General features: G+C 41.6%; 1 protein-coding gene across 1 annotated transcript in view; it reads right to left on the reverse strand.

Annotated features, from left to right (window-relative positions):
• Window positions 1-20,708, reverse strand: part of arid1ab (AT rich interactive domain 1Ab (SWI-like)) — a 68,611-nt gene extending 47,903 nt beyond the window's left edge. Inside the window, exons 1-2 of the mRNA XM_034301478.2 lie at window positions 19,061-20,708; window positions 833-1,045 (exon numbers count right to left, since the gene is read on the reverse strand). Coding sequence (XP_034157369.2) covers window positions 833-1,045; window positions 19,061-19,954 — 1,107 coding nt within the window. The 5' untranslated portion in view covers window positions 19,955-20,708. The remainder of the gene's footprint in view (window positions 1-832; window positions 1,046-19,060) is intronic.
• Window positions 20,709-26,867: the final 6,159 nt, after the last annotated feature.

The following is a 26,867-nucleotide window of genomic DNA, read 5'->3' on the forward strand; positions in this document are numbered from 1 at the left end:
ATTGTTTTTTTTATTTTGCATGCAAAGAATAAAATGACATCTATATTTGGGAACCATGGCCCGCCACATTCCCCAAATCCACCAGGTCTGCCACTCTAACTCTATAAGCAGTTACTATAATCAGCACTTTTGCAGTAACCAAAAACTTCACGTCCAGGACTTTCAGTCTTGTAAATGCTTTTGGGATAAAACTGTGGAAAGCAAACACTGGCACACTGATGATCATTCCCCAGAACCCTACAGTGTGTTTGGCGTCACATTATTGGTGCTTTACTTCCAGGATTTCCGCTGATAATTTCGGGGTAGACTAATTCCACTCATATTTTCAGCCAAACTATTGCCCTGTTTCAGTCACGTCAGGAAAAATATACGCAGATGTGAAGAAGTCAGCACAGACATCGCCAGATCTGCAGAAATTTACATGCGTTTAATCCACACTCCATCTCCAAACAGCAGCCAGAGTCTGAGGGTTTTAAAGAGTACCGAAGCCTAGCGGTACTTCACCACTGGATGGATCGCTGAAACAAAGCTGTGGCACTTGAAAGGTTAAAAAAAAAAACAAGACTGCTATCTTTGGTCATGTAAGTAAACAGCTGTATCACTATCAAGCTGGCCAGCTTCTTCGACGATCAGGCCAATGTGGAATGGAGTATTGTAGACGAGTATTTTTATATGTCTATTGTCGCGTACCACATCACAGCACACTGAAGGCATGTTGATACCGCTCAATATGGTAGGGTGTATATTGGTACCGCTCAATAGGGTGACAGTGATGTCACCTGATCCTAATTCCTAAAATCAAATTAGTCAGCCATCTTAGATCAGAACTCACCTGCTGTCCATACTGCATGCCTCCCATAGCTCCAGGAGCACGTCCCTGCATGCCCATTGGGTATCTCTGTGGTCCTGGGGAGCCATAGCCTTGCCCAGGGTAAGGAGGCCCTTGCTGGGCCCCTGGTGGAGGCCCCTGCTGCTGAGAGTAAGGGTTTCCTGCTCCATAATGCTGGCCCCTGATCTTCCCCACCTGGTCCATTGGGCTTGGGGTCTAACAAGACAGAAAAAGGGAGAGAAAGAAACACATCAATTCAGTTCCCACCTACATGCCGTCATACTGGCAGTAACTTCACCCGAGTGTGCGCAATCATTCCTGTAGCTTCAACCTTCAAATATTATACATCTTTCTGAAATAAGATCTGACACGTCAACTGCATCATCCAAAGGTAGATTCAAGAAATATTGATTCTTGACTAACATTTAATTATAGCTGAACTGTATGATAAGTGAGATTTTCCCCCTGATCAGGACTGTGGGAGCGTATCAGACTGAATGTTGACCGGCAGTCAATTTCTCCACGGCAGAATTCACCAAAGTAGTATATTCAACAAATCTCTGAAAATATTATATACAACCCAGGCACAGAACACACACGCTGAAAGCAATCTGACACAAAGGTTTACACGACTATCATTTTTAAAAGGATTACTCGCCTCATTCAGTCAGATTGCACCTCGATCGCTTTACTCTATTCCGACTGAGGTGTTTACATGAACATCTGCTCCAGCTGAGCTCTCAGATTATTAGCCTGCGTGTAAACGTAGGCACTGTAGTACTGAAAACAACATCTAATTCCTGTATAAATACATTTTAAGGGTTGTGGATTGTGTGATTTTTGAAAAGGATTACAATCTGGAGATCAACATAACTTCACATCTCAGCTTTTTCGTTTTTTTTTTCTTTTTTGTTTTAACACTTGCAGGTTTATTCAGCAATTATTTTTCCAAACATCCTCCAAATATTCAAACCACATTGCATTTAGCAAGTTCCACCAGTGAGAAGCAGCTGCAACGAAGGGCACCACAGATATTGTGAATAACCGATTCCACAGCAAGAATTTCAAGCAAAATTTCCAAAGGTCCATCAAAGGGTCTGAAAACATTCAAGTTGTACATAATTTTCCTGCCTGAAGGTTCAGTGAAGAGAGGAAAAAAGAGTCACGCTGCTCAACGAAAAAAGCACTTATAAACAGGAAATGAGCATTGACAGGCACTTCAATATATTCAAGAGTTTCTAATTCCATCAATAATTCATTAATGCAGTGACACAGGCATGACATGAGGCCAAAGGTTCACACACTCCTAGGCTAAAGATATTCATTCGCAGTGTTTCCGCAATCAACACATTTCATACATTACCATACGTTTCTTTTAGCAAGTCAGTCAGAGCGTCTACTCTCTTCACATCAGAGGTCGTTTTAAATCGGTTTAGAGATTTATTTCAGCTTTAATTCCCTACATCAGAATTCCAGTAGGACAGAACTTTACATACATCAAGCTGACTTTCTCTTTAAACACTCTGGAAGATTCCAGAAGCTTCTGATTGGCCAGTTGTCCTAATTAGGAGTGCACTTGTGGCTGTATTTCAGGGCCTACCTTTAGAGCCAGTGCCTTTTTACCATGGAAATATTCAAGCAACTCAGCCAAGACCTCTGAAAAAAACTGTGGCCCTCCACATGTCCGGTTCCTCCTTAGGAGCATAATAACCTTGGGAGCACAAACACTGCATCAGGAAGGAGACACAAATTAAACACTGGTCCAAAAGTTCCAACTGAATCCCACGACAACAACAACAAAGGAGCTGGTGAAGGAGTTGGAGGTATGAGGTACTGAAGTATCCACCTTTAAGAGATTCCTCAATACTATCGACAATTAACCCCGGCCTAATGAGAGGTTTTTAAAATCAAACACCAACCAGAACCAGGAAATCCACCGCACCAAAACAAACACCAACGCCACCTCAACACCCCAATGCTGTGCATTTCTCCCACCTAATAACGCATCATTTCTAACCACATGTTTATATTAATACGTTTATAAAAATAGACAAATGGTTGTTATTTTCTGGATACAGACATCACTAAGTTCTAATAATCATTAAAGAAATTATATAAGCTAACGAGCTCACTGGCATTACCCCTTTTATAGTAGTTATATAAGGCTACATTTATCCAGAGCAACTTAAAGCAGAGCTTTGTAGTCTCTATCAAACCCACATCCTCATGCTAGTTCAGTAGGTCAGGGCCTCGGTATCAGCCGAGACGAGGACGTTAGTACAGCATGAAAAGAAATCACACAAGACACAGATTTTATTGAATAGATCGACAAAGTGCTAGATTCAGCACCCCTGAAGTACAGAATACACAGTCATTAGCATCCCATCAATACCAAAACGTCTGGACTATGTTTCTGTCTCTAACGCTTCGCGTGAATTTGATTATTGACAAACGTCGGCTGGAGGTGAGAGCAGACGAAAGAAAAGTCGCTGATCCAGAGACAGTGTGTGTGACTGGCAGGTGATCTGCATGAAACCACTGTGGACATGGCAATAAAATTCACGTTCTCCATTTATTCCTAACTGGATCAGATGTCATACTGCCCACTGCTTACATCACATCACAGCACAAATCACCACAACAACTCGCAATTTAATCCTCATAATTAACACGTGATCTTCAGTGGCATCCACCTTTTTTTTTTTTTTTTTTTTTTTTTTAACTGAAGTGTTCTCTGTTTTCACTTTGGTTAATGGTTTCCTACACTACCCACAATGCCATTCGTCTACATGCTGATAGTGGTGCCTTTGTTTCATCTCTACCCGAACAGAGCGATGCAGCGGCGCTTTAGTGCTTTAGTCTGTCCAGCTCTCTCACCTCGTCTGTACACTCTGCTCAAACACATCAGCTTCCAAAGCGTCAACATTCACGCTAATACCTCCATCAGCACCATCGCGCTAGCCACCTCGTAAATCGCTAAGCAGCCAAGTCTCTGCCGTAACTCAGCGTGACTGCCACATAAAGCTGCATTGCATTCTGGGACGCTGAGCCAATGTGTGCAACAACGTTTCCACTACTTCATTACAATGACACTGAATGTTGATGGACAGCAGCACTTCTTCCCTTTAAATGAGTTATAGTGTATAAACATGCAGTAGCTTTAGATCATTAAATATCGTCATTCTGATCTCCAAAGGCAAGTCAAACGCAGTCCAAATCCTGCCTTAAATCCCTCTCACGATCATCACACTGCCTCTTTTAGCAACCTCCACTACAAAACACACACAAACACACACACCCCCTTCCTTAGGTCATTGAAAAAGACCATTAGAGCTATTTATAGCTGTAAGGCACAGCACAGTGAGTGAGTCCAACAAAGCTGTGTGTGTGTGTGTGTGTGTGTGTGTGTGTGTGTGTGTGTGTTTGTGTGCGTGTGTGTGTGAGTCTGAACCAAAGCCAGCCCTGATTCCCCTGCAGCTTTAATAAAACACTCTTGGCACTGGATGAATTACAGAAGCGCAGTCATGCACTCAGAGCCATGTCTGGAAGGACAGAAGAGCTGTAGTTTGGCATTTAATCGTGAACCTGACCATTTAACCTCAAGCAGTAAAACAGGTTGTGATCTACTGACCTCTGACCAGAATACACAATGGTGCGAATAACAGTTACAGCTACACACACAGAATCCATGAGACTGAAATACTCACACTGAAATCTTCTATTTGATGTCTTTGTGCTTCCTAAACCATTCACACATTCTTCACTTACAATGGTGTCTGAAGAACATGAAGAGGTTAAATGGTCAGGTTCATTACAAGTGGAGAAGTGGAGAACTCAGACAGGGATGCCTCCACCGCCCTTCTCATTACTCATGTGTACGCCTGAAATACCCTTAAAACACACTTCACACCGGAAGGAAGCGACTGAAGAAAAAATATTTCAGACATTTGACCTTAATGTGACTCTAATCAGTTCGTCTGCTGGTTAAAAGGAAAGGGTATGGCACAACCAAGAAGCCGAGGGGAAGTCTGAAGCAGCTGGATAGAATTCTATGAATTATATTTTATCTGCATTTGCTCAATTCTGGATTTGTTCAATTCTGACTAGACAAATTCAAAATAAAAGTAAATATCTGCTGCCTGTCCCACTAACTGAAACACTCCCATGCTAAATTAAATTAGCTTGCTCTGGGGGTGTGTACGTGTGTGTGTGTGTGTGTGTGTGTTCTTGAGGTGAATTATTTTCAGTGTGCAGAATCATCTTTAAACTTTGGGGTTGACTCTTAGTTTGCCAGGAAGCAGTGAATGGACTCTGTTTCAGATCAACTCTCATGTGAACCAACAGCAGGAGGGAGACTTGATGACTTGATACACAACATTTTTTAATAAATATATTTTGCATATGTTAAGAAACGCTACTGTAATGCCCAACACTGTATAATGCACATGTTTCATGTCATGAGCTGTGTTTTGAAGTGAGGAAACGTTTGCCTCTTAGACTCATCATTCACAGGAGACCATGCTCATGACTTGCTGTACAAAGTACCAACTTTTGGCAAAAGTAGCACGGGAGAGGGATTTCTGATAGAGCAGGAAAAATCAATATGATGACCATAAATGTGCGACCCAGTCCTTTGTACAAAGTGCTACTTTTGGTGGAAACCAAATACTGCTCAACACCCTGAGGACGCCCGTCTCCGCAGTGAAGCATGGTGGTGGCAGCATGTTGTGAGGATGCTTGGTTAGGGTTGAGAGCAATCCTAGATGAAAACCTTGATACTTGAGCAGAGCTTTACCATCCAACAAGCCCAAGAACACAGTCAAAGCTAAAAACTGGAGTGGCTAAAAACCAACGGGTTCGAACGGTCCGGTCAAAGCCAACACCTCAAGCCAATTTAGAATCTGTGGCAAGATTTGAAAAATAGCTGTTCACCAGCAGCCTCAATCCAATCTGACAATCAATTTTGCCAAAAATTGACATGGGAAGCTAAGATGCATCAGTGAAAGATGATTTGTTGCTCTGCTCCGATGTCAGACAGCAGGTTAAAGTTCACAATGGTAACAAAACAGGCTAAAAGGAAACGCACATTATGACAATTTACATAAAAAATACAACTTTATTTTTGTCCATTTTAAACCTGCAGACCCTAAGCTTTCCCACAGATATTTATATCGTCCAACTTGATAGCCATCGAGATCGTTCAGAGATTCCCGATACTATCATCAATCATCCCGAGCCTCAACATTTACTCAGCATTGCTTCCCGTCTTGTGTTAGCCACTACATTAAACAAATGTCAGAAAGAAGCACCAGACAGGTCTACCAGCAGGGGAGAAAATTCTAACTGTCTTTTGATGGCTTATGACACAAGCTAGCATGCGGTGAATTCTGGCATTACTTTTTTGACTTGTAATGTAACACCACAGTAAAACCACTGGAGGCTGCAGCAGCACTGACGCCACTGTACCACCCGCAAAAAAAAAACCAGATCGGCAGATTTCATTTGCAACATACACACTTCTGGCTTAGATGACAAGAAGCCAACTGGAACCATCAGAATGAATCTGGGTAATGAGACACAAATATTAAAAAAAAAAATAAAAAAAACTCTCAAAAAAGTAAAAGAGTTTTTACAATGTAGTCTGGACAAAAACGGAGATACCGTTCATAACAGCGCGAGCGTTATAAACAGGAAGAAGCCGAAAGCTCCTGCTTGGTGAGCGGAATATACTAAACCTTCGACTTTATAGCATTAGATTACATTTCTTTCAAGGGGTCTGATATTTTAGTCGATGTATTTACATTATTAACATTAAGGATGAACATCTGTGTAATTTAAACCAGTTTCAATAAAGAGGAAGAGAAAGATCCATTTAAATCCACAAATTTCAAGTTTCTTGTGTTACTGTTTAAAATGAAATTCCTTATAGGTTATTTAAATTGATTGTTACTATAACAGGGAATAATTATTAGATTATTATTATTAGCTGCAAGTGGTGATCTGCGGGTCAAAGCACTCCTCGCAAACAGCTCCCCAGCTGCCTGTTCTTGCCAAGTTACACAGAACAATAGAGAGACCATAGATAGCTTTGTGATGATAGCTCATGGTAACCCTGTCAAATGCCTGCTGAAATTTGATTGGCAGATGGCAGCCATATTTTTTGGTAATCACATCAACATCAAACCTCTCCTCAAAGATCAGCACCAAGATCCATTACACCAAATTTCAGCTTGCTTATTCTTACTGTTCTCAAAACAGTTATCTGACCTCAACTCTGCCTGCTATATGACCAAACTTCGAAAGCCAAACAAACGTGCAGATCCATGCGATGAATCGTGAGTTATTCACCCTCACACTCTCCTGAGTAGACTGACACCAAGTTTGCAAATTGCAAATGAGCTCAAAATCTCAAAATCAAATTTTCTCCCCAAATTAGATGGAGAATGTTGGGGGAAAGCAATTTTAAAGTCTGGGCTTTGACTGAGCCATTCCAAAACACAAACCTTTTTTTCCAGACCATTCCTGTGTAGTTTTGAGCTTTGGCTCATTGTCCTGGAACAATATATTTTCACCCTAAATGCAGATGTCTGGCTGACTGGAACAGGATCTCCTCAACAGTTTGCTCGTATTTGGCTCCATTCATGTTGCCTGTGATGACAAGCTTTCCAGTTCCTCTTGCTGAAAAGAAACCCCAGAGCATGATGCTACCGCCACCGTGCTTCATCACAGGAATGGTGTTACCTGGCTGTTGGGCCATATTTTTTCCCCCAGTTTTTTTTTTTATAATGGATTTCACAGAGCTCCTAAGAAGGCTCAACACTCTGCGTATGTTTTAATAACATTCTCTGTCTTTTTTCCTCCTAATAACTCCATCTTGAAGCATCTCTGTCAGTTCCTTGGTCTTCATGACAGCAGAACTGATCTGATCTGCTTGGTTTAGCTGTTCGGCCTCCCGAAGTCAGAGAGATTTATTGTGTAAGCATACAGCTGGACGCAGGGGGATTTAAAATGAACACAGGTGTACGCTGTTCAACATATTCAGTGTGAATTCTCACAAATTAAATACTAGTCCTAATTTAGATTGCTAAAAGAAAGGGGGGTGAAAACTTATAAATTAAACAGTTTTTACTTTTATTTTTTAAATAATTGAGGACATGTACATACTTTTTTTTTTCCCCCTGTAGAAAGTCACTTAAAAATAAAATCCCATTCTAATATCCTTAAATTTGATGTAGTAATAGAGTAAAAAGAGAACTAATCACTGGGGGGTGAATACTTTCTGAAATAATGAATACAGTTTTTAAGTTCTACTGAAAAAATTCCTATCAAGCAGCTAACTTTGGCTATTAGCTGCTAACATTCGCCAACAAGCTAATGTTAGCGTAGCCTAGCTAGTGAGAGCGTTACGTAAATATTTACGCCGACATTATATCAGACGCTGAGGATTTAACATCATTAGAAAACTTGCTAATTGAGTAAAACTTTTTCACAACAAACCGTTTCATCTGTTCGGTCGCTCTGAAAGCGTCTACTCTTCCCTGGGAATCCCGGCAGTTTCTCCTTCAGCCTAAGGTACATCAAATCTGTACTTCTGAGATTTGTTTTAAAGGTTCGGTTTTTTTGGGTTTTTTTTCTTAACTATCAAAATAGTAACCAGTAATTTCAGATTATATGCATTTAAAGGCAAATCTTAACCCTAGCAACAACAACAAAAAAAACATTGGAATATGCAACAGAAAAACAAAATTTTTATTTTTTTTGTAGGAGTTCCTCAAAAAAAAACACCAAAAGAGCTGTTTTTTCTCCTCAATAACGCGAGAGATGAGCAAACCGACGTGAATTTCTGTGCTGAATTTCGACTCCGTTGACATGCACGTGCCTTACACTGTAGACACACACTGCTGCATATTTACTCAAGATTTCATTGTTTCTGTTGTTCACTTCCACACTGCAGACTAATCACTCCTGAAAGTGAACAATGCTCAGACGAGTCACTGTCACCACTGGGAATGTAGTTCTTTTGGAAGATTTTAACACTGGGACAGACAGAGAAGAGTGCAGCGGTTGTGGATACGGGATGAAGTGATGGGTGGAACGAGGCGTGATGGAACACACAGCACCTAATCTCCCCAATCAGACAGATGGATGAGGAACAGAAGATAAACAACTGCTGCTAATTTAATCCTCCATACAAGCCACATGGCCTACAAAACACTGGCACCCCAATATAGCGCCATCCAAACATCCAACTCACACACACCAAAACACCATCAACTCAAACAGTCCATCACACCCAAGGTCAAAGAAACGTTAGCATTCAGAACAGACAAACTGCTCTTCTAAAGGGAAGCTTCTACTAGAGCAATAATGTTTTTCCCCTTCAAAACACAGCTCAGATCAGGAAGAGTCAACCACCAAGCTTTGGAGTCGATTCCACACACTGAAAATGACTCATCTCGCACGCTCTCTCTCACTCTCTCACTCTCTCACACACACACACACACACACACACACACACACACACACACACACACACACACACACGGCAAGTAAAATTAATCACTCTGAGGTTTCAGTGAGCGGGACAGGCAGCGCATATTTATTGTGTCTATTTTGAATTTGTTTGAATTTTAAATAATTCAATTAACAATAATAAAAAAGAAGAAGAATCAATAGATCAATCGATTATCAGAATAATTGTTAGTTACAGTCCCACTCCAAACCTTTACCGTTCCATATCATCTTCATATTGGACCTACACAAGATGCAGTATGATCAATCTCACCATCATATGCACTTCCACCAACACTTCTGTTTTTCAGATGAGCTTTTGTTCAAGCTTCAGTTAAACTGACCCTTGATTTCCTCTAGCTTTCTGCTGAGGTTTCATTGATTTCTCACCAAACATGTGACAACACAACGTAAAGTTCAGCAGAGCTCGTGCCACATCTCACAACTGTGTTGTGTGCACGCTCACATATCCCAGATGTTCATCCAGCTGTTCAGAAGGAAGCTCAAGATTTGGAGGGAAGTGGAGAAATACATCCGTACAATAAGCAGCAAAGTGACAAGCGACCGTCTGGACCGTCAGCACCGTCAGCACCGTCAGCAACCCTCGATTCAGCAGCATGTGCAACAGGCTTGTGCGACTGATTTTTTGCCTGATTGTGATTTTGTTTTAAAATAACACAATAATCGATTTAATCGCACAGAACGTTACCCTAAAACACAGACAGGAACACGAGCATTTCCACCGTTTCAGGTTTAGGGAGAGTAGAGGAACTGTGGCTGTGCGGATGGAAACTCTGGCCATCTTGAAAACTCAGCCTGATGGTGCATTTTTACTTCATTCTGCAGTGATGAGCAGTAAAGAGTTTAAAAAAAAACCACATTTCAATATAAAGCTTTAAATAAAATCAGTAGTTTACTGATCAGTTGTTTAGTGTGAAGCAGAAGAGCGCCAGTCACAAAACCTAACAGTGTATTTACACCTTCTAATGAAGGTTATTGGGAAAGTGTTAGATCTGACACATCGATGCAGGATTATTTAATCTTTACGGGTCAAAACCGTCGTCCTCTGGGTGAGGTGGGAGATGCAGCATGACGTGCAAGCGGAGTTACTGTTACCCCGATGTAGATCAGTTTTGTATAACAGCACTCAGTTTTGTATAACGGTCTGGCGTGTGTTATTCCACTTATACTACAGAGATTTGGCAACAATTACAATGTTTAATTTATTAATAAACAACACATCGCACATTATAACAGTTTATAGTTAGATTTAATGCTGTGGAACGTCCAAGACAAGTTAGTACCTGTTCTCACCTACTTTATAGCTGCGATAAACAGTCATTCCTTCACCAGCCTGCCCCTCTCGCTCGCTCGCTCTCTCTCTCTCACACACACACACACACACACACACACACACACACACACACACACACACACACACAGAGAGAAGCACAGCCTGTCATTTTCCTGAGGAAAAAGAAAGTGTCACTGACACAGACAGCGCTCACAACAGAGGTTCCTTCCGTGAATGATAAATAAATGTCTACTAATAAAAAATGTCACTACATCAATATATTTTAATTTGTTAAACAACCCATTTTTAAATCTGTTTATTATTAGTCTTATATTTTGTGGAGCGTTTGCCGTACACGTCCCTCTGTATGAGTGTTACTATAGAAACGATACAGTATTAGGACGAGCGCATTAATATTAATGTTTACGTAACAGCCGGAACTAGCTACGAACTACCAAAATAAGGCACACCTTCCGACCAATCAGATTCAAGGATTTGACCATGCTGCGGTTAATATTTTTTTATATCGCACAAGCCTAGTTTCTGTTGTTACTTCATGGAATACGCACAGCACAATGAGCAAATAAGTCAGAAAGTCTTTCATTTGTTTCCGTGTCCTGTTCGAAGCAGGACTTAATGTGAGCAATCCTTCAGCTTCCTTTCTGCTGCAGACAAATCAAACGGTTTGTTGCAACCTAAACATGAAATATGATGACTAATGATCATCATAGTCAGCTCAAATAACTGCAGTCAGGAGATCTGGCAATAATTAAGAAAGGCTTTCCAATCAGAAGTGTTCAAACACCATAATGGCTCAGCAGCTGTGCTTTACTTTCCACTCGGATATTCAGTCAATTTTTATACGCAGATACACAGATGGATTCAGATACACAGCACTACAGTTTGGAGGAAATCACTACGTTAATCAGCGTGTAAACGTCTTAAATGTAAATGTCAGAAGACAATCTGTTACCCTGACAGTGTCTTAGCTTAAACGTAGCACATGTCTAATCACAGTGGAAATCTACTCTACACTACCTACAGCAGCCACACACCACCACTGCATGCGCGCAAAGTTAAACAACCTGCCCGTGGGTTCCACAATCAACTCCGCAGAGTAATGAGCTGAGTAAGGATAAGTCTACTGGAAACCGGTAACGAAGACTGAAAAAGAAGAAAAATATCAGAATATATACGTAGTGTGACACTGGCTACTAGGATTACGGGAAATAATCGCTTGTGTGATGAACTGTGATGTTTTCTTCACCTGATGCAAGAAACTTAAGAATTGATTATTAAAAACACAATTCTCTCATTTTTGCTTTAATTCACAGCTTCCTTTAGTCACGTTTACATTCAGAATGAAGGAGGGAGAGATGTCGGAAAAGGCACGCAGTAAAGAACATCAAACCAACAACTTTTTTTTAAAAGCTGGCATTTGGGAACACTTTGGATTTTATGAAGCCGATGGTTAAAAGAGCTTTGCAATTTGTAAGACCTGTCAGGTCAGGATTAGATACTTCGGACGCCATCACCTGGAGGCAAAACGGCTGTGGCTAACCAGAGGACCCTCACGCTGGCACTCATCAGCGCTGGCACACAACTCTGCCATAATTAAATCTATTCCACGTGTAGAAAATTGTAATGAAGATGCATCAACAAACTTTTTACAATCCAACCGTAAGCCCCTGAATCGTAATCGAATTGAATCAGGAGGCAAGTGAAGATTCCCAACCTTACTGCGAGAAAATCAGAAAAATAAAGTTGCAAAATACTACTGAAAAAACCAAGAGCAATCAGGAACACTCAGCGCGAGAAAGCACAGAAGAAGGAGGAATAAAACATGGAGGCATAGTGTGACATGGCTAAAGCTCCCCGACTCCAAGCTGCTAGTGTTCAGCGAGTGATGTCCAATCAGCATGAACGCTCACAGCATCAGCGGTAAACACAGCAGCACTTCTTCCCTTTAAATGAGTTATAAACACGCATCAGCTTTACATCATTAACATACACACATGTTTAGCTGGTAAATCTATAACGCTGACGTCATTCAGAGCTCCGAATTCTCACTTCCGAGTTAAACAGAATGCAGCATTAGCTTTGTTTTGCACTTTACATTCTGAAAGGACAAGCTCGCTGACCATACATGAACCAAACAAGTTACATGTTTCTGATTGGTCAGAACAACGGCATGGCTCTGACAGATCAGACGACAAGGTTTATGTTAATGCGTTCGTTCTAATACATTACCGTTTCTATAGTAACAGCTCAATCACATGGACGTGTATGTTATTAAGACTAATTAAGACTAATAATTAACACAGTTTTAAAATAATGTGCTGGATTTTTTTTTAAGATATAGGTGTATAAACAATTAGCTGCGTTTAAAAAAAAAAAGAAGCAATGGCGAGAGAGCGGCTGCTAGTATCTGCGTGTTGGAACGGAGGGAAACGTGTATTCGTGCACTGTGCGCATGTCAGAAGATCAAATCCGATTCTGTCATGTAAACGCGCATATCAACCCGATTACTTTATTCAGCGTTCTTGTAAACATTGCGATCTGATTAATCAATCTGATCGATTTCATTCCGATTGAAACAAAAAGTGTCCATGTAAACGTGACTATTGATATGGTTTTCTGTGAGGAGATGTTTAACATTTAAGGAGGGAGTCTCCAGTGTCAGCGCTTTGTAACGGTCAGTTTTCCACCACAGGAGAGTCTTCAGGAGGTTCTGTGCTTTCTAGTTTGTCAGTAGAGAAACTACAAGAGAGGAAAAAAAGAAGCAGGTGAGGGGATGACTGTTTATAGCCGTTATAAAATCAGTGTTAACTTCCAAAAACCATTAAACATTACTAAAAGGTTAAAAGTATGATGTGTTATTCGTTAATAAATAAAAAATTGTAATCGTTGGCAAACTGCTGTAGTGGAAAGAGACAAAACGACTCGGCTTCACGTCAGCACGCATCACACCACCACACTGTTGATTATTTTCCTACAACAGCACGCCCTGATGTGTTTTATTACTTGGTTGTTGCATACAATTCCTGACAGATGCCTTATGCAGGTTATTTTACTCAATGTCATTACATAATGTCTCTTGCCGTATTGCTCAGAAGGATCTTCTGTCCCGCTGACCACAGGGCAGGAGTGCACGCTGAAATCGCACAGGCCTCCGAACCACACTACAGCTTAGATTATGGGAACAAAGTAACTCAATTTGCTGATTTACAGTAAATTAAGTCTTTTAGGCAACAATTCTCACATCAAGCCTACATATTTCATTTTCAGCATTTGTAAGTAACAGCTCTTAAATAAAGGAGAGAGTGAGTAGTGAGAGTGCAGGGAAGATAAACAGTGAGGCGGCTGAGACAGCGCTCTCAATTTCACCACGTTTATAGGCAATAGGACATTCACTCAAAGCGTGTGTGCTGTGTGACTACTAATAGCCAGCTACTGTTTCATTTAACACATCAGTTCATGTTAGAGTTGCTCTGTGAATTTGGATAACCCCTAATACACCACTGCTTATTCACTTTTTCACAAAGTTATTAGCTAGCGACAGAACTCAAGGTTTCAGCAATTGGCACAAATACGCCCCTGAAGTTTCTGCTTACTGAACTGACAATCAGATCAGTAAAGGCTTGTTTTTTCCCAGAACTATTGGCTGGGCTCAGGACGACTGACGATAGTATCACTACTGCCAACTATCATAGATTCCAACTGTCATAAAGGCTATTAAGTCAGACGACTTAACTGTCTGTGGGAAAGCGTAGCGTCTGCAGCTTTAAGCTTTTCACCTATCTTTAGCCTATACTTCTGTATACTATATAACCTTTAATAACCTGCTGCTTGTCCTCAGAGCAGAGCAGCAAAACATCTTTCTCTGATGCGTCTTCACTTCCCATGTCTGTGCTGCTGAACGTCTTCAGTCACAAAACATGAACAGATATTTAAAGAAAAAAACAGAACAGAGCACATGCATGTGTAGTTTATATCATTTCATAACGAGCTCAGTTACAGCCAATAACTCGTTACGTTTACAGCTAATACTCATTACATCTCCACTTTTGTAAACATTGCATATCTTGTTAATAGGCAATTAATTAAAAAAAAGACTAAAACTAAATGCTAATTGTAGAAACTAGCAGCTACAGCTGACTTGTAACCAGGTTCCGGTGGTTTTTTGCTACTGTACTGGCGTAAGGTGAACGCTAGGCTTGTGAGATTGTGTGCAAAATGTCATTTTCCTGTGGTTCCTCCTAACCATCGCTGACTGACGACCGTATCGGCCGTGGCTTTGGAGGCATGTCGGATGAAGCCAATGTGTATGATCAGGGTACTGCTGCTGCGACGCTGAGGTGGGAAAAGAAGGGGCGTGGCCAGACAGAAAAAAATGTCATGTGCATTTTACGTCATTACAGGAAAAAATATAGGAAGCACAGGAAAATAAAAACAACCTGTGGTCGTTCACTCTTAAAAATCAAACCCAAAAATACCAGCAAAAACCAAAACATTTATTTAGCCATCAGACGGCACTTTTCCAATTAAACCAATCAGCACTCAGATCAATAAAATCGATAAAATCTATAGTGCTACTAATACCATCATCTGACTGTGCAGCTTTTTCTCAGCTAATTGTGCTTATCATTTTCAGCCACCACACAAATCTCACAACTACACAACTGAAAAGAGAGTCTGGTCCAGGTCCGATACTGAGCTCATTTACTCACACTTGCTCCGATACCAACATCCAATACAGCGTGATACTATGCCATGTAAGCCTATGTGACACGAAATGACAGATCTGGACTTATTTCATGATTAATGATAGCAAATAAAGCAACTGCAAACTGTACTCTGTGAAAATGGCAAGTAATCTGATAAAACATCTTAAACGCAAGTCTCAGTGTGAGGAGTTCGTTATTAGTAGTACACGACAGCAACCAACACAGTAGCAAACACTGACTAGCAGGTGTTCACGGGGAGATGAAAATACCAAAAAATAAAGATTTAATTGACTGTTTAAGGCCTGCCATTTCACACAGGACCCGCGCATTTTAACAACAAAACACAAAAGTATGCCCAAATAAAGTACGTCTTCTTTTTTGCCTCTAATTAAAACAGCAGATGAGACAATCAGCATGTGAATCCAGAATGACTGACAGTTGAGCTGGAAAACATACGCTGAGGCGGCGCTCCTGCTTTCTCATTTCTCACACTCGCTTTTAGTTTATTATGAAGGTTAAATAAAGTCTATCAATGTGTGTCTGACATAACGATTGTTAAATAAGTATACAACATCAGTTAACTATAAGAGGGAGGCCAGTGGAATATTTTAGTCAAAATCTCTTTTCTTTTTACCCAAAAGAGAAAAAAGGCTGAAAAGTTTAACTCAAAAAAAAAAGTAGGCCTACAATAAAGTGTAAAATTTAAGACTTTACAAAGTGCTGATGAGAATTATAAAACTTTACTCTCCCATGATGGTCACAAACCATTCCGCTTTCAGGAGCAACATCAGACCAGAGATTTGCAAAAGGATTATACTGAAATGTACGGTTATGTTTCTCACTGTTCACTGCATTTACCTTCCTGTTCACTGAATTTATTTTTGGGCCTGGGGACGGGGCGAGTTCTCAAAAAAAACTGGGAAGTGGGCTTATGGTGAAGAAGTCTGAATACCTCTGGTCTCGAGACAGCCCTAGCTGAGTGAAAATAAGCCACCATCAGTCTTAGACAATGAAAACAGCTGTAGAGAAGAGCTTTCCCGAAGTGAAACAAACCTGCTCTTCTCCACTGCAACCCTACACAAGCCGAGGTAACAAGTAGCTACGCTTACATTTATAAATGAAACAATCTCCTTACTGACTTTTGCAAAACAGAAGTTTTCCACTGGTGTGTATGTTTAAATGTAATGCAGTTCACGATTGTGTGACGCACCTCAATGCTGTAACTATAACGCATGCGTGCGGATCTCTCCGCCTGCTGCACTACACACATCGGCCGAGGCACAGTCCGTCTGACGGGTTTCACTAGCTGGATTACTCAGTGTGCGCGGATGACCGATGATCTTTTGAGAATCAGAGACACGCGAGTACGTGGAAACACTCAGGAGACCGAGCAAACTAAAGTGCAGTGCAATGCAGTCATATAACCACTGCACAGTTAAACATACGGAGAGAAAATAACACGAGAACACCGCAGCTGGAGCCTGCCAACGACCGAGTGACTTTCCATCGAGGACACACGTGTACTTCTGATAAAACTTTATCAGGACAGGATATAGAGTATGGAAACACAAATTTCCCTGCTTTGGAAATTCATATAGTCATGTTTCCCTTACTTCATTAATAACTAGCTTGCCATACGTTTGTTAGCTACCACTTTGTAGCCTAGTCAGTAAAGTTTGTGGGCCACGTAAACATGGGACTGCACAGCACGCTCGAGCTTACCCAGTAGCCTAGCTAATGAACTTGTCATTTACTCTATATGTGAACACTCTTGTACACTCTCAAAGCAGCCTGTTAGAGCGGACTGCATCGTTTCAATCTCATCACATGTCCAGAGATTTTTTACAGCCAACTTCCAACAGCCTGTTTAGCTATTCGCTGCAAACATCAGCCACATACTGCAGGTTTTCCTAAGACTGGACACCGTAAACTCAACCTGGTACACTTTTATAAAACACTTCCTAAAAGTGTTGTCCAATCAAAGTGTGCACAGAATCAGTGGAAACATGAGCCGTATTCGGACAGGATTAAATGTACACGGGGTCCTGGGGTCATTTCTTATTGTGCAGGAGCTCCTCTCTGATTTTATTCCTCGGCCATGTCGCTGTTTGTCTCCGTCCTCCTCTGAGAGAATTTCACGCTGAATTAACTACTGTAACTCAGCACTCGTTTGATCAGTTTAGTCTGATACGTGTCTGTGATTTTCTACGCAGACGTCTCCTCATGTTGAGGAGAGTAAAGGTGTTTGACTGCTGCATCTTCAGGAGGAGAAAGAACATAAAATGAAGAAGAAAAGCGAGATCCTGCAGGGGGATTAAAGGAGCCGTTATAACGACAGTTACAGGTTATAAAGCATTACTTTATATTCACATACACACAATATCATCAACTTTCTCCAACTTTTCTATAAATAATGACCAGTTGTATCAATTCCACTTCCTGAACTAGCCAATATTAAATGCTGATAAATTCATACTGTAAGTGACGCAAATATCCCTGTTTGTAGAAAGTTTTAGCATTGACGAGGCGCAAAAAAAAAGTATTACAGACGTCCTGCTGATAAACTAATCCCATCCGAATAGGGCTTTATCTATAGAGAAATATCTATACAAGATATACTGCTGTATTATTTGTTAGAACATGTCATGCCCCTGATATGGACTTAATATATACCACTATATATACTTTTATATAGGCCTATACTGCACAAAGGTCACATTTTACACAGTTATTTCATATGGAGCAGAACATTCATGGAGTAATCAGGTACATCCTGGACACACACACACACACACACACACACACAGCTGAAGTGCAGCAGCAGCGCGTCAGCAGGACTCTTTGCAGCATTGCATTAGAGATCATTATACATGGCCAGGAGAAGACAGGGAGCCAATCAGATTTCAGCTCGCGTGTCAACCCAAGACCAACTGTGTCCTGGCTTTGACAGAAGTATTTTACCTCCATAATTCAAATCCCAAAGCCATGCAGCCTGCTCCTGCTCAAATCACTGACCTGTTTAACAGGCGAGCAGCACAAAGCCCACAGCACTGTCCACATCAGCACATCCTGCTGACTGAAACCGACACACGGTCCACTCTCACCGCTCCACAAGCCAGAATTTACACACATTCAACACGAAACCGACACGAAGTGGCATGCACAAGCAGCAGCAGCAGCAGCTGGCAGCGTGCACTCTGTAAACATCTGCAACGGCCCTGTGCACGAACCATCAAAACCACTGCACTTATCACACACCATCCGACAGCCAGGTACGAGAGGAGTGCACAAGCTCTACTGTACAGTACTGCTGTTCATCTGAACGATTTACACTGCACCGCTCTTCCTACTGCAGTAACAAAACAGGACACAAGTGCGCAGCTCTTTTTTTTTTTTTTTTTTTGGTGCATTCCCATTCCCACACTTCTGCTTGAGGACAACACTTCAGTTTCCACGAGTGAAGTCCATCATCATGCCCACTCTCAGCTTAATCCCTGCTACACTCGTTTAGCTCAGTTCAGGAAGAAAAAAAAACACACATCTCATACACACTGCTAGGGAGGAGAACAGAAAGGCAGCCATTTTAGAGAAGACGTAGAGAAACAATGGCAGGTTCGCAGCAGCAGTGTGTTTCTCACAGCAGCACAGCTCTCAGCGAGCGCGTGCTCACGCACAAAGTTGGAGTGCAACAAAGTTTACCTGGTTCCTGTTGAGCGCGTGAGCGGTGTTGCCCGGGCTGATGGGGGGCGCGTGATGGCCTCTTTGTTGCCAGGGCGGATGTCCCCCTGCGTAGTGATTAGTGCTGCTCATGTCCCCTGCTCCTTTCCCCGTCCCGTCCTGACTGTTATAGTCACTGTGCGGGTAATTCTGGTAGCCTCTGTTGGCGGAGGGTGAGGTCAGGAGCTGGTTCAGAGTTGGGGTCGGGGTCGGCTGAGGGTTGCTCATGTTATACCTCTGATTATTATACGAACCCGCCATAAGAGTTGCTCCCGGCTGCTGCTGCTGCTGCTGCTTGGCTGGCTGGCTCGCTGGGTTAGTGCGCGGGGAATTCATGCCATAACCTTGGCCCGGATACTGAGTCCGATTTGGGAATGGCCCATAGTTGTTGTAGTGGTTGGAGAAGCCGTGATCGTGCGAGTTGGTGGGATAGGGCTCCATTACACTGCCCGGCAGCACCGGTGCCATGCCAGGGCTTTGTTGTCCGCCATGTTGATGAAAAGGGCCCCGGGTGTAGTGCTGGCTGCAGCCGTATGGTGGTGGAGGGAAAACGCCCGGGTGCTGATGAGCAATGCCCGGGTGACTGTTAGCGTCTAGATCGTTCTGGTTGTTATTATTACTGTTGTTCATCCGGGACGAATTGTCGTTGCCGTTTTTCATGTCAGGGTCCCCTCCTCCTCCTCCTCCTCTCCTTCCTCCTCCCGGTGCATTAGCTACCTCCGCGCCGTCCTGCAGCTCTTTCTGTCCGGGAGAGCCGCCGTTGTCCTTGTTTTCCTGCTGCGTGTCTCCCGGTACCGAGTCCTCCTGCGCGTCTCTGTCCGCTTTCTTCAGTTCGGCGGCTGGGCTCGTGCTGAGCGCAGCGACCTGAGCGGCCATTATTCCCTCTCTCCCTCCCTCTCTCTCTCTCTCGCTCTCTCTCTCTATCTCCCTCTCTTTTAAAAGGAGTCACTTCTCACCACAGCTCCGAACAGCACTGGATATAAATACAATTATTTTACCAGTGTACCTGTGTCCCGGATCATTCCTCCCCACCCTACCTCCAGACCGGACCCGGCCCTCTCTCCAGTTTCTAAGTTAAAAAGTTTCGTGATTGATATAAATGAGGACCCCAGGAATGAATTGAACTGACACAAAATGTGTGCACAGTGCCTCTGTTACAGCAGCAGAGCAGGAGCGAGAATCCGATCTGACCAGCACGAGGCTCCGCGAGACACAGCCATTTTACCGAGGCGCAGAGTCACATGGAACAGCAGGCGTGGAGCTGAGCATGCGCGCGGATCCGGACTACAGAACAAACATGGCAGAGAAACATTGTACTCCTACACTTTCACTTCAGGATGGGCTTTTTATGGACAGATATGGAAAATATCGAAATGACCAAAATATACAAAAAAAAAAAAAAAAAAAAGAAACCTGTATTCTCTATTCTCTAACCTAATGCATGGATAAATAAATTAGTCTCATGGACATAGCAGTTATTATTTAATGCTGCAGCAGACTGTGTTATATTGTTCCTCACACGCAGAGGAGGATAAAAGTGCATGCACTCTCTACATGTGCACACAGCGAACAGGAGTGTCAAAGCGAGAAGTTTCTCCTGTGCAGAGGAAAGCGTGAAATTGCAGCCTGCGCGCGCGCGGTTCCGCATGGAAAAGGAAGAATGATGGGGGGATGGACCGAGAGCAGGAAGTGAAAATGGAAAAAAAAAGAAAAGAAAAGGAGAGTGAAACGCTGTGCAAAGAGGAAACTGGAAAACATGTAGCCTGTAAAGGGACCTCAGTAATAATATACACATACATAAAAATCTGCAGCAACAAATTGCACAAAATTTAATTTCAGGTGTGTTGGTTAGCTCGCGCTCCCCCACTCCTCCTTCTCTCTCTCTCTCTCTCTCTCTTTCTCTCTCTCCTTCCCTCTCCCCCTCCCATCTCTCTCTCACTCTCTCTCTCGCTCCCTCTCCCATCTCTCTCTCTCCTTCTCTCTCTCCCCCTTCCATCTCTCTCTCTCTCTCACTCTCTCTCCCATCTCTCTCTCTCTCTCTCTCTCTGCCATCTCTCTCTCTCTTCCCCCCTTCCATCTCTCTCTCTCTCTCTCTCTCACCCCCCCCCCCATCTCTCTCTCTCTCTCTCTTCCCCCTTCCATCTCTCTCTCTCTCTCTCTCTCTCTCTCGCTCTCTCCCCCTCCCATCTCTCTCTCTCTCCACTGTCTCTCTCTCTGCCATCTCTCTCTCTCCCCTCCTCTCTCCCCCTCTCTCATCTCTCTCTCTCCTCTCTCTCCCTCTTTTTCTCCTTCTCCCTCTCTCATCTCTCTCTCTCCTCTCTCTCCCTCTTTTTCTCCTTCTCTCTCTCTCTCTCTCTCTCTCCTCTCTCTCTCTCCCTCTCTCTCAGCACAAGTTTGCTATAGCAGTGTGGGGGAGGGGAGTGAAGCTCACAGCTCACACACAACCTTGTTCAATGCACAGAATCAGTTAAAGGTGCAATAGTCGTATTTTTTTTATTATTTACTAGTATAAATCACCTGGAAAACAGTAGAACCTGATAAAAATGTTTAAGCCATGGCCTCAGCACCAATATGTGGCTGAAAAAACCCATTTAGAAAACTGTGTCATGAGCCTTGGTGCTTGTTTGTATTGCCATGGGCCTCCTGTCAGTCTTTGTATAGACACACCCCCAACGCCCTTCACTCCACCCCCATCTCAGTTTGTTTGGAAAGAAAAAATATGGCTGAACAGGGACACAAGCGGTTTACATTGGGGACGCTGGAATTTTAACCAGCGTACATGTGATGTGTGCTGTGACGTCACACCCGAATGATAGTCAAATCATTTTTCTTTTACTCAAGAAGTATGGTATTAAAATCTGTAAATCCTGAGAAACGTTCGTATCCTACTCGTGCTCCTGAGTGTGTGTAAATTTAAACATAAGAAGACTCACTAATGTAAACCTCAACTTGATCGACTTCAGATCATATAATCTGCATGGATTACTGCACTTTTCTCTCTGGAATATTCTGTGAAGTTTAAACTGTTTACGCTTTTATTCAGAGCGACTGATAGAAGAGCTTTAGAGTCTCGATCAGAAACACATCCTCATGCTAGTTCACTCGCTCAGGGACTCAGAGCTCCATCCACAACATTTAGTCAAAACGTACATTGCCTTTAATTACAGAATATAAAATATAAAGAAAGCGGGCCTACACAAACTTTAAGACAAAAGAACTAATCAGTAAGCACCCAGCGCAGCCAGATAATTCTCCTGAGAGCAAAACACCATGCTGTACTATGAAAAACGTAATGAAAAGAAATGCAGTAGAACTAGAATAAATGTAGTGATTTTCCAAGATGGGTTTATTACTGGTGAAGCTGGATGCAGATTTATTGATGTTGCTCTTGTGTGGGTATGTACATGCTATCTGTATAAAGCTTTGAATTTTTTTGAGTAGCTGGTTTTATATAACAAATCAAATAAATATATTTTTATCACTTACAGAGCTGGCAATTGTAAGGCATTGTGCGTTGGATGAACCACCTTCATGGTAATTTAACGCTAGCTAACTCCCATACAGCTACTGATGCTAACGCTGGAGCTTAAAATCTAATGAGTCCTCATTATAAAGAAAAACAGGACAGTAAAGGCACTCTTGACCATTCTCATAAATCAGTATGAGCCGAATTTCATGTGTTTATGGTGCACTCTTCCTGATGAGCTCCCTGTGTGGGTTTTGTGACACACACCATCTCCGGCAGTGGTATAATTTAAGACTGTTTATTTTGTCCCCCCTCCACCACTTCCTCATGTGCCTGACCATGATGCTTCGTCCACAGCCTATCACTCTAGGGTCTCCCTGCTCGTCGCAATAACATGTTTGGAAGCGAGCCTAGGGACACTTGGCCCAAAATCAACTTTATACACAATTGTATCAGCAAGTTATGAGCTTTTTACCTGTTGCTGTAAAGTTATTCAGCTTTCCTCTAAGAAAGCATGGTGACCATGAGATGATGCTCAAAAGACACACAACAACACAAACTTACAGTAAGTAAAAAAAAAAACACTCCTTCACTGACATTACAGCAGGTACTATTTAAAAAACAAATGTCACACAGTGTTTCATGATGTTTAGCCAACATCACAGTACCACAACGGCATTTTGTGCACTTTGTTGCAGCCATGGACACAATGACCTTTTGTGATGTATTGACTCTCTGTTCATGTGTAGAGTTTGTGTTTAGGTGATCCTAATGCATGTTACACTGCAACTGGGCTTTTACATTTTTTTTCCAATAAGAATGTTTATTTTTGAAAAAGCATTGCTACCCATGAAGGAGGACAATCATACAATCATAAGACATAAAAGAAAACAGTGATCCCTTTTTCATCCAGTGTGAGAACTTAATGATATGGAAGCCAGTCCATATGATACATACTTGTATATTTTTCAATCAACTGGTCCTAAGGGTAAATCTATTAAGTGAAATATCTCTCACACACATACACACATACACACACACACACACACACACCTGTCAATGATTATATGAAATCCTGGAGAGAAAGGGATACCATACTTGCCCAAAGTCTCCCTTATTTCCTGTAAGACTAGAGCATTTGAAGTGAAGGATTTTGAAAATATTATATTCGAGGTTAATTTTAGGTAGTTCGTCAGTTGTCAGCAAAATACATTTACAACCAATAACTAATCATTTTGGACAGGCTGGACTCGGTGAGCTGAATGTTGAAATTCTATTATAATAATATAATAATAATAATAATATTATAATATTGCAATAGCAGGGATCTTTTTGATTGAAGCATTTCAGTAGATTTTGAAGACTTCGAATCTTGTCCCAAAAGTAAGCAATCAAGGGAAATCAAAGAGGGGACTAGTTCCTAGACCTTTTTTACATTCTGGAAAATTGATGCCTGAGGGTTTTTGGGGACCAAAAAGTTCGGCAGCAACTGAAAATACTATTTTTTGGTCTATGACAAAACGTGATGACTGAATGGTAATATAGAGTATAACATAGTAAAGTGTTGTAACACTGTCAGACCAAAAAGTTAATTGATGACAGTTAATTAATTTTTTTTTTTCAATCCCATGGGGACCAGTTTAGGATCTGAGCCATCCAAATGTCAAGACAATCCAGTAATCTGGAGTGGAATTTCCTAACAAGAATGGACTCAGGTTTTGTGCACTGGGAATGCACACATATTTGGGCCTGGCTCAAAAAGATATCACCTCCCACACTCACTTAGTACTTCATTCATGGCCAATAAGCAACATGTCTAAGTCATCAAGCTCACAGGAATGACAGAGGACACACCCCTGTGAGAACTTCCATGCACATGTGCACACTCACCACACAGCCGGGACTCTGAATCTGCTGTCTGGAGTGTGATCAGGAAACTGCCACCTTAGTTCATTTTCAAATGGATGTTCAGCACAGACGTCTGGCACACCAGCTCACACATACAGTACAAAGAGAACTGGATACTGAAATTTATGATATTTATATAAACATGATGTCTCATTCCTCTTTCCTTAGATGTTTTTGGATCATTTTATTATGCAGTGAGTTGGGTATCATTGTTTACCCAAAAGATTAGAACAGGGTCATTTTAGCATTGCAAGTACAGATCTGACATTTACATTATAACTGACCCTTCCACTCTGGCACTGTCGAGGTACTGTCTTTTTATACTCCTCCACCGATCATAACCTAAATTATTCAGACTAAACCTAAATAAATAAATAAAATTTTTTCATTTAACATTGCTATTGCCAATTTTATCATTTTAATACAGGTTTAGATTTGAAAATAGGAAGAAAGAAAGAAAGAAAGAAAGAAAGGAAAACCCTGCACATGGTCACTCACTGTCCTGTGGCAGTGCCAGACGAGGGCATACTGTGCTGCCAGTCTACAGCACTCCATATGTTCTTCTAATGGATATGGTAATTTTGCTAAGTTTGTAAGGATGCCCTGACCTCATCCCCACTGAACACCTTTGGGATGAACTGGAACACCGACTGCACCCCAGACCTCCTCGACATCCCAACATCAGCGCCTGACCTCACTAATGCTCTTGTAGCTGAATGAACACAAATCCCCACAGCCACGCTCCAACATCTAGTGGAAAGCTTCCCAGAAGAGTGGAGCTCATTATAACAGGAAAGGGGGAATAAATCTGGAATGGGATGTTGGTGTGGGTGTGATGGTCAGGTGTTCACATACTTATGGCCATATAGTGTACATTATATGGTACTAAGAAAAATTTTGAGATCCCTGTCTGCCTGTTTTATCCACTTTCACCATTTAATCGTGATGAAAGGTCTCACTCCGCTCTGTCAAACAAGACTGTTTTATATACAAGAACATCTTGTCATCTGTTAGATTAGTCAATGACCACATCCACTCCAGACACTGTTTCCTTGGCAAAGTTCCTCGGGGAATGTGTTTAAACTGGCAGCAATGCCACAAAGCAAGCAGAAGTAATTCATTTTCACTGAGAGCAGTGATTTACAGGCAATGTGGAGTTTAACATGCCAAGTTTCTTTATGTGAATGATAAGCATGGTGAAGACCACCTGATGAAAACAAGGACAGTGGGACTCAAGGATGAAGGAAGGACTTTGTTGGTGCTGTTTTGTTTTTTTTCCTAAGTTTAAATATTTAATGGTCCAGGAGGCAAGATTAATCAATTTTTTTTCAAGATTAGGTCTGTAAAGGTTAAGTAGGTGGATTCGACTAAATTGACTGATTTTTTTTAACTCCTTTGAGCCCTATCCATTTCTTAAAGCTGCACCCCCAGGACCTATGGTGGCCTGTAGAGTAGAATTATCATAGAACTGCCATTATCAGTGATTAGCATTATCATTAAGATGACATCACTTTCAAGTTACAGGGTAGACTGTTCATTTATTATTTAGATATAGGTCATAAAAGTGCCTAACTACAGAATAATAATGATAGAATAACAGAATAGTGGGAAAATGCATAATATTGAACAGTAGAGTAATAATAATAATAATAATAATATTAATAAATATAGTGGCAAGTGGCAATCTGAGGGGGCCAAGCACCGCGTGCAGACCGCACCAGAGGTAGCCAGTTCTCACTAACTTCTAAAGCAACCATAGGTGAACTACTATTAAAATCTTGTGACAGTAGATTAATGCTAAGGCTGTGAAGAGCGTGCTGCAATGTGATTGGCTGATGGCTGCTATGTTTTTTAAAGTAAGTCAACAGTAAAAATCCTTTTACTGTTTAAATCCAGATTAGCACAGATATGCAACAACATATTTTAGCTTTATTGGATTTACAGCCTGAGAAACAGTTATTTGAATGTAATCTTGCTGCTTGTTAAAATATGAAAGATGTGCATCATGACTCAAACACACATGTGCAGGACTTGTCACACTTGCTGATAGTGAAAAGAATTTAATGCAAAGTTTTACATGGCTGTTCATTTAATAATCCCACTAGGATAGCATTTTATGAGATGGGACACAATTTAAAACTTGTTAAAACCCTGGTATGGTTAAAAATCTGAACACACTAGATCACTGGACTCATACACTATTGGCCCTTCCTTTTCCTAGAATCATCCTATTTGACTTTCAGAGTGGATTATTGGTGTTAATTGATTCAGGTAAAAATGACCCTAAACCCCACTCTGTGAGTGCACATAATTTTGGATAGCTTCATATTAACAAATTTACACATGACCTTCACACATGACCTCAGAATCTTGTCCTGTATATATGTTTCAAGGTTTGTGCAAATCCATTCAAAC

The sequence above is a fragment of the Pangasianodon hypophthalmus genome, chromosome 29 (genome assembly GCF_027358585.1).
Source record: "Pangasianodon hypophthalmus isolate fPanHyp1 chromosome 29, fPanHyp1.pri, whole genome shotgun sequence".
NCBI lineage: Eukaryota > Metazoa > Chordata > Actinopteri > Siluriformes > Pangasiidae > Pangasianodon > Pangasianodon hypophthalmus.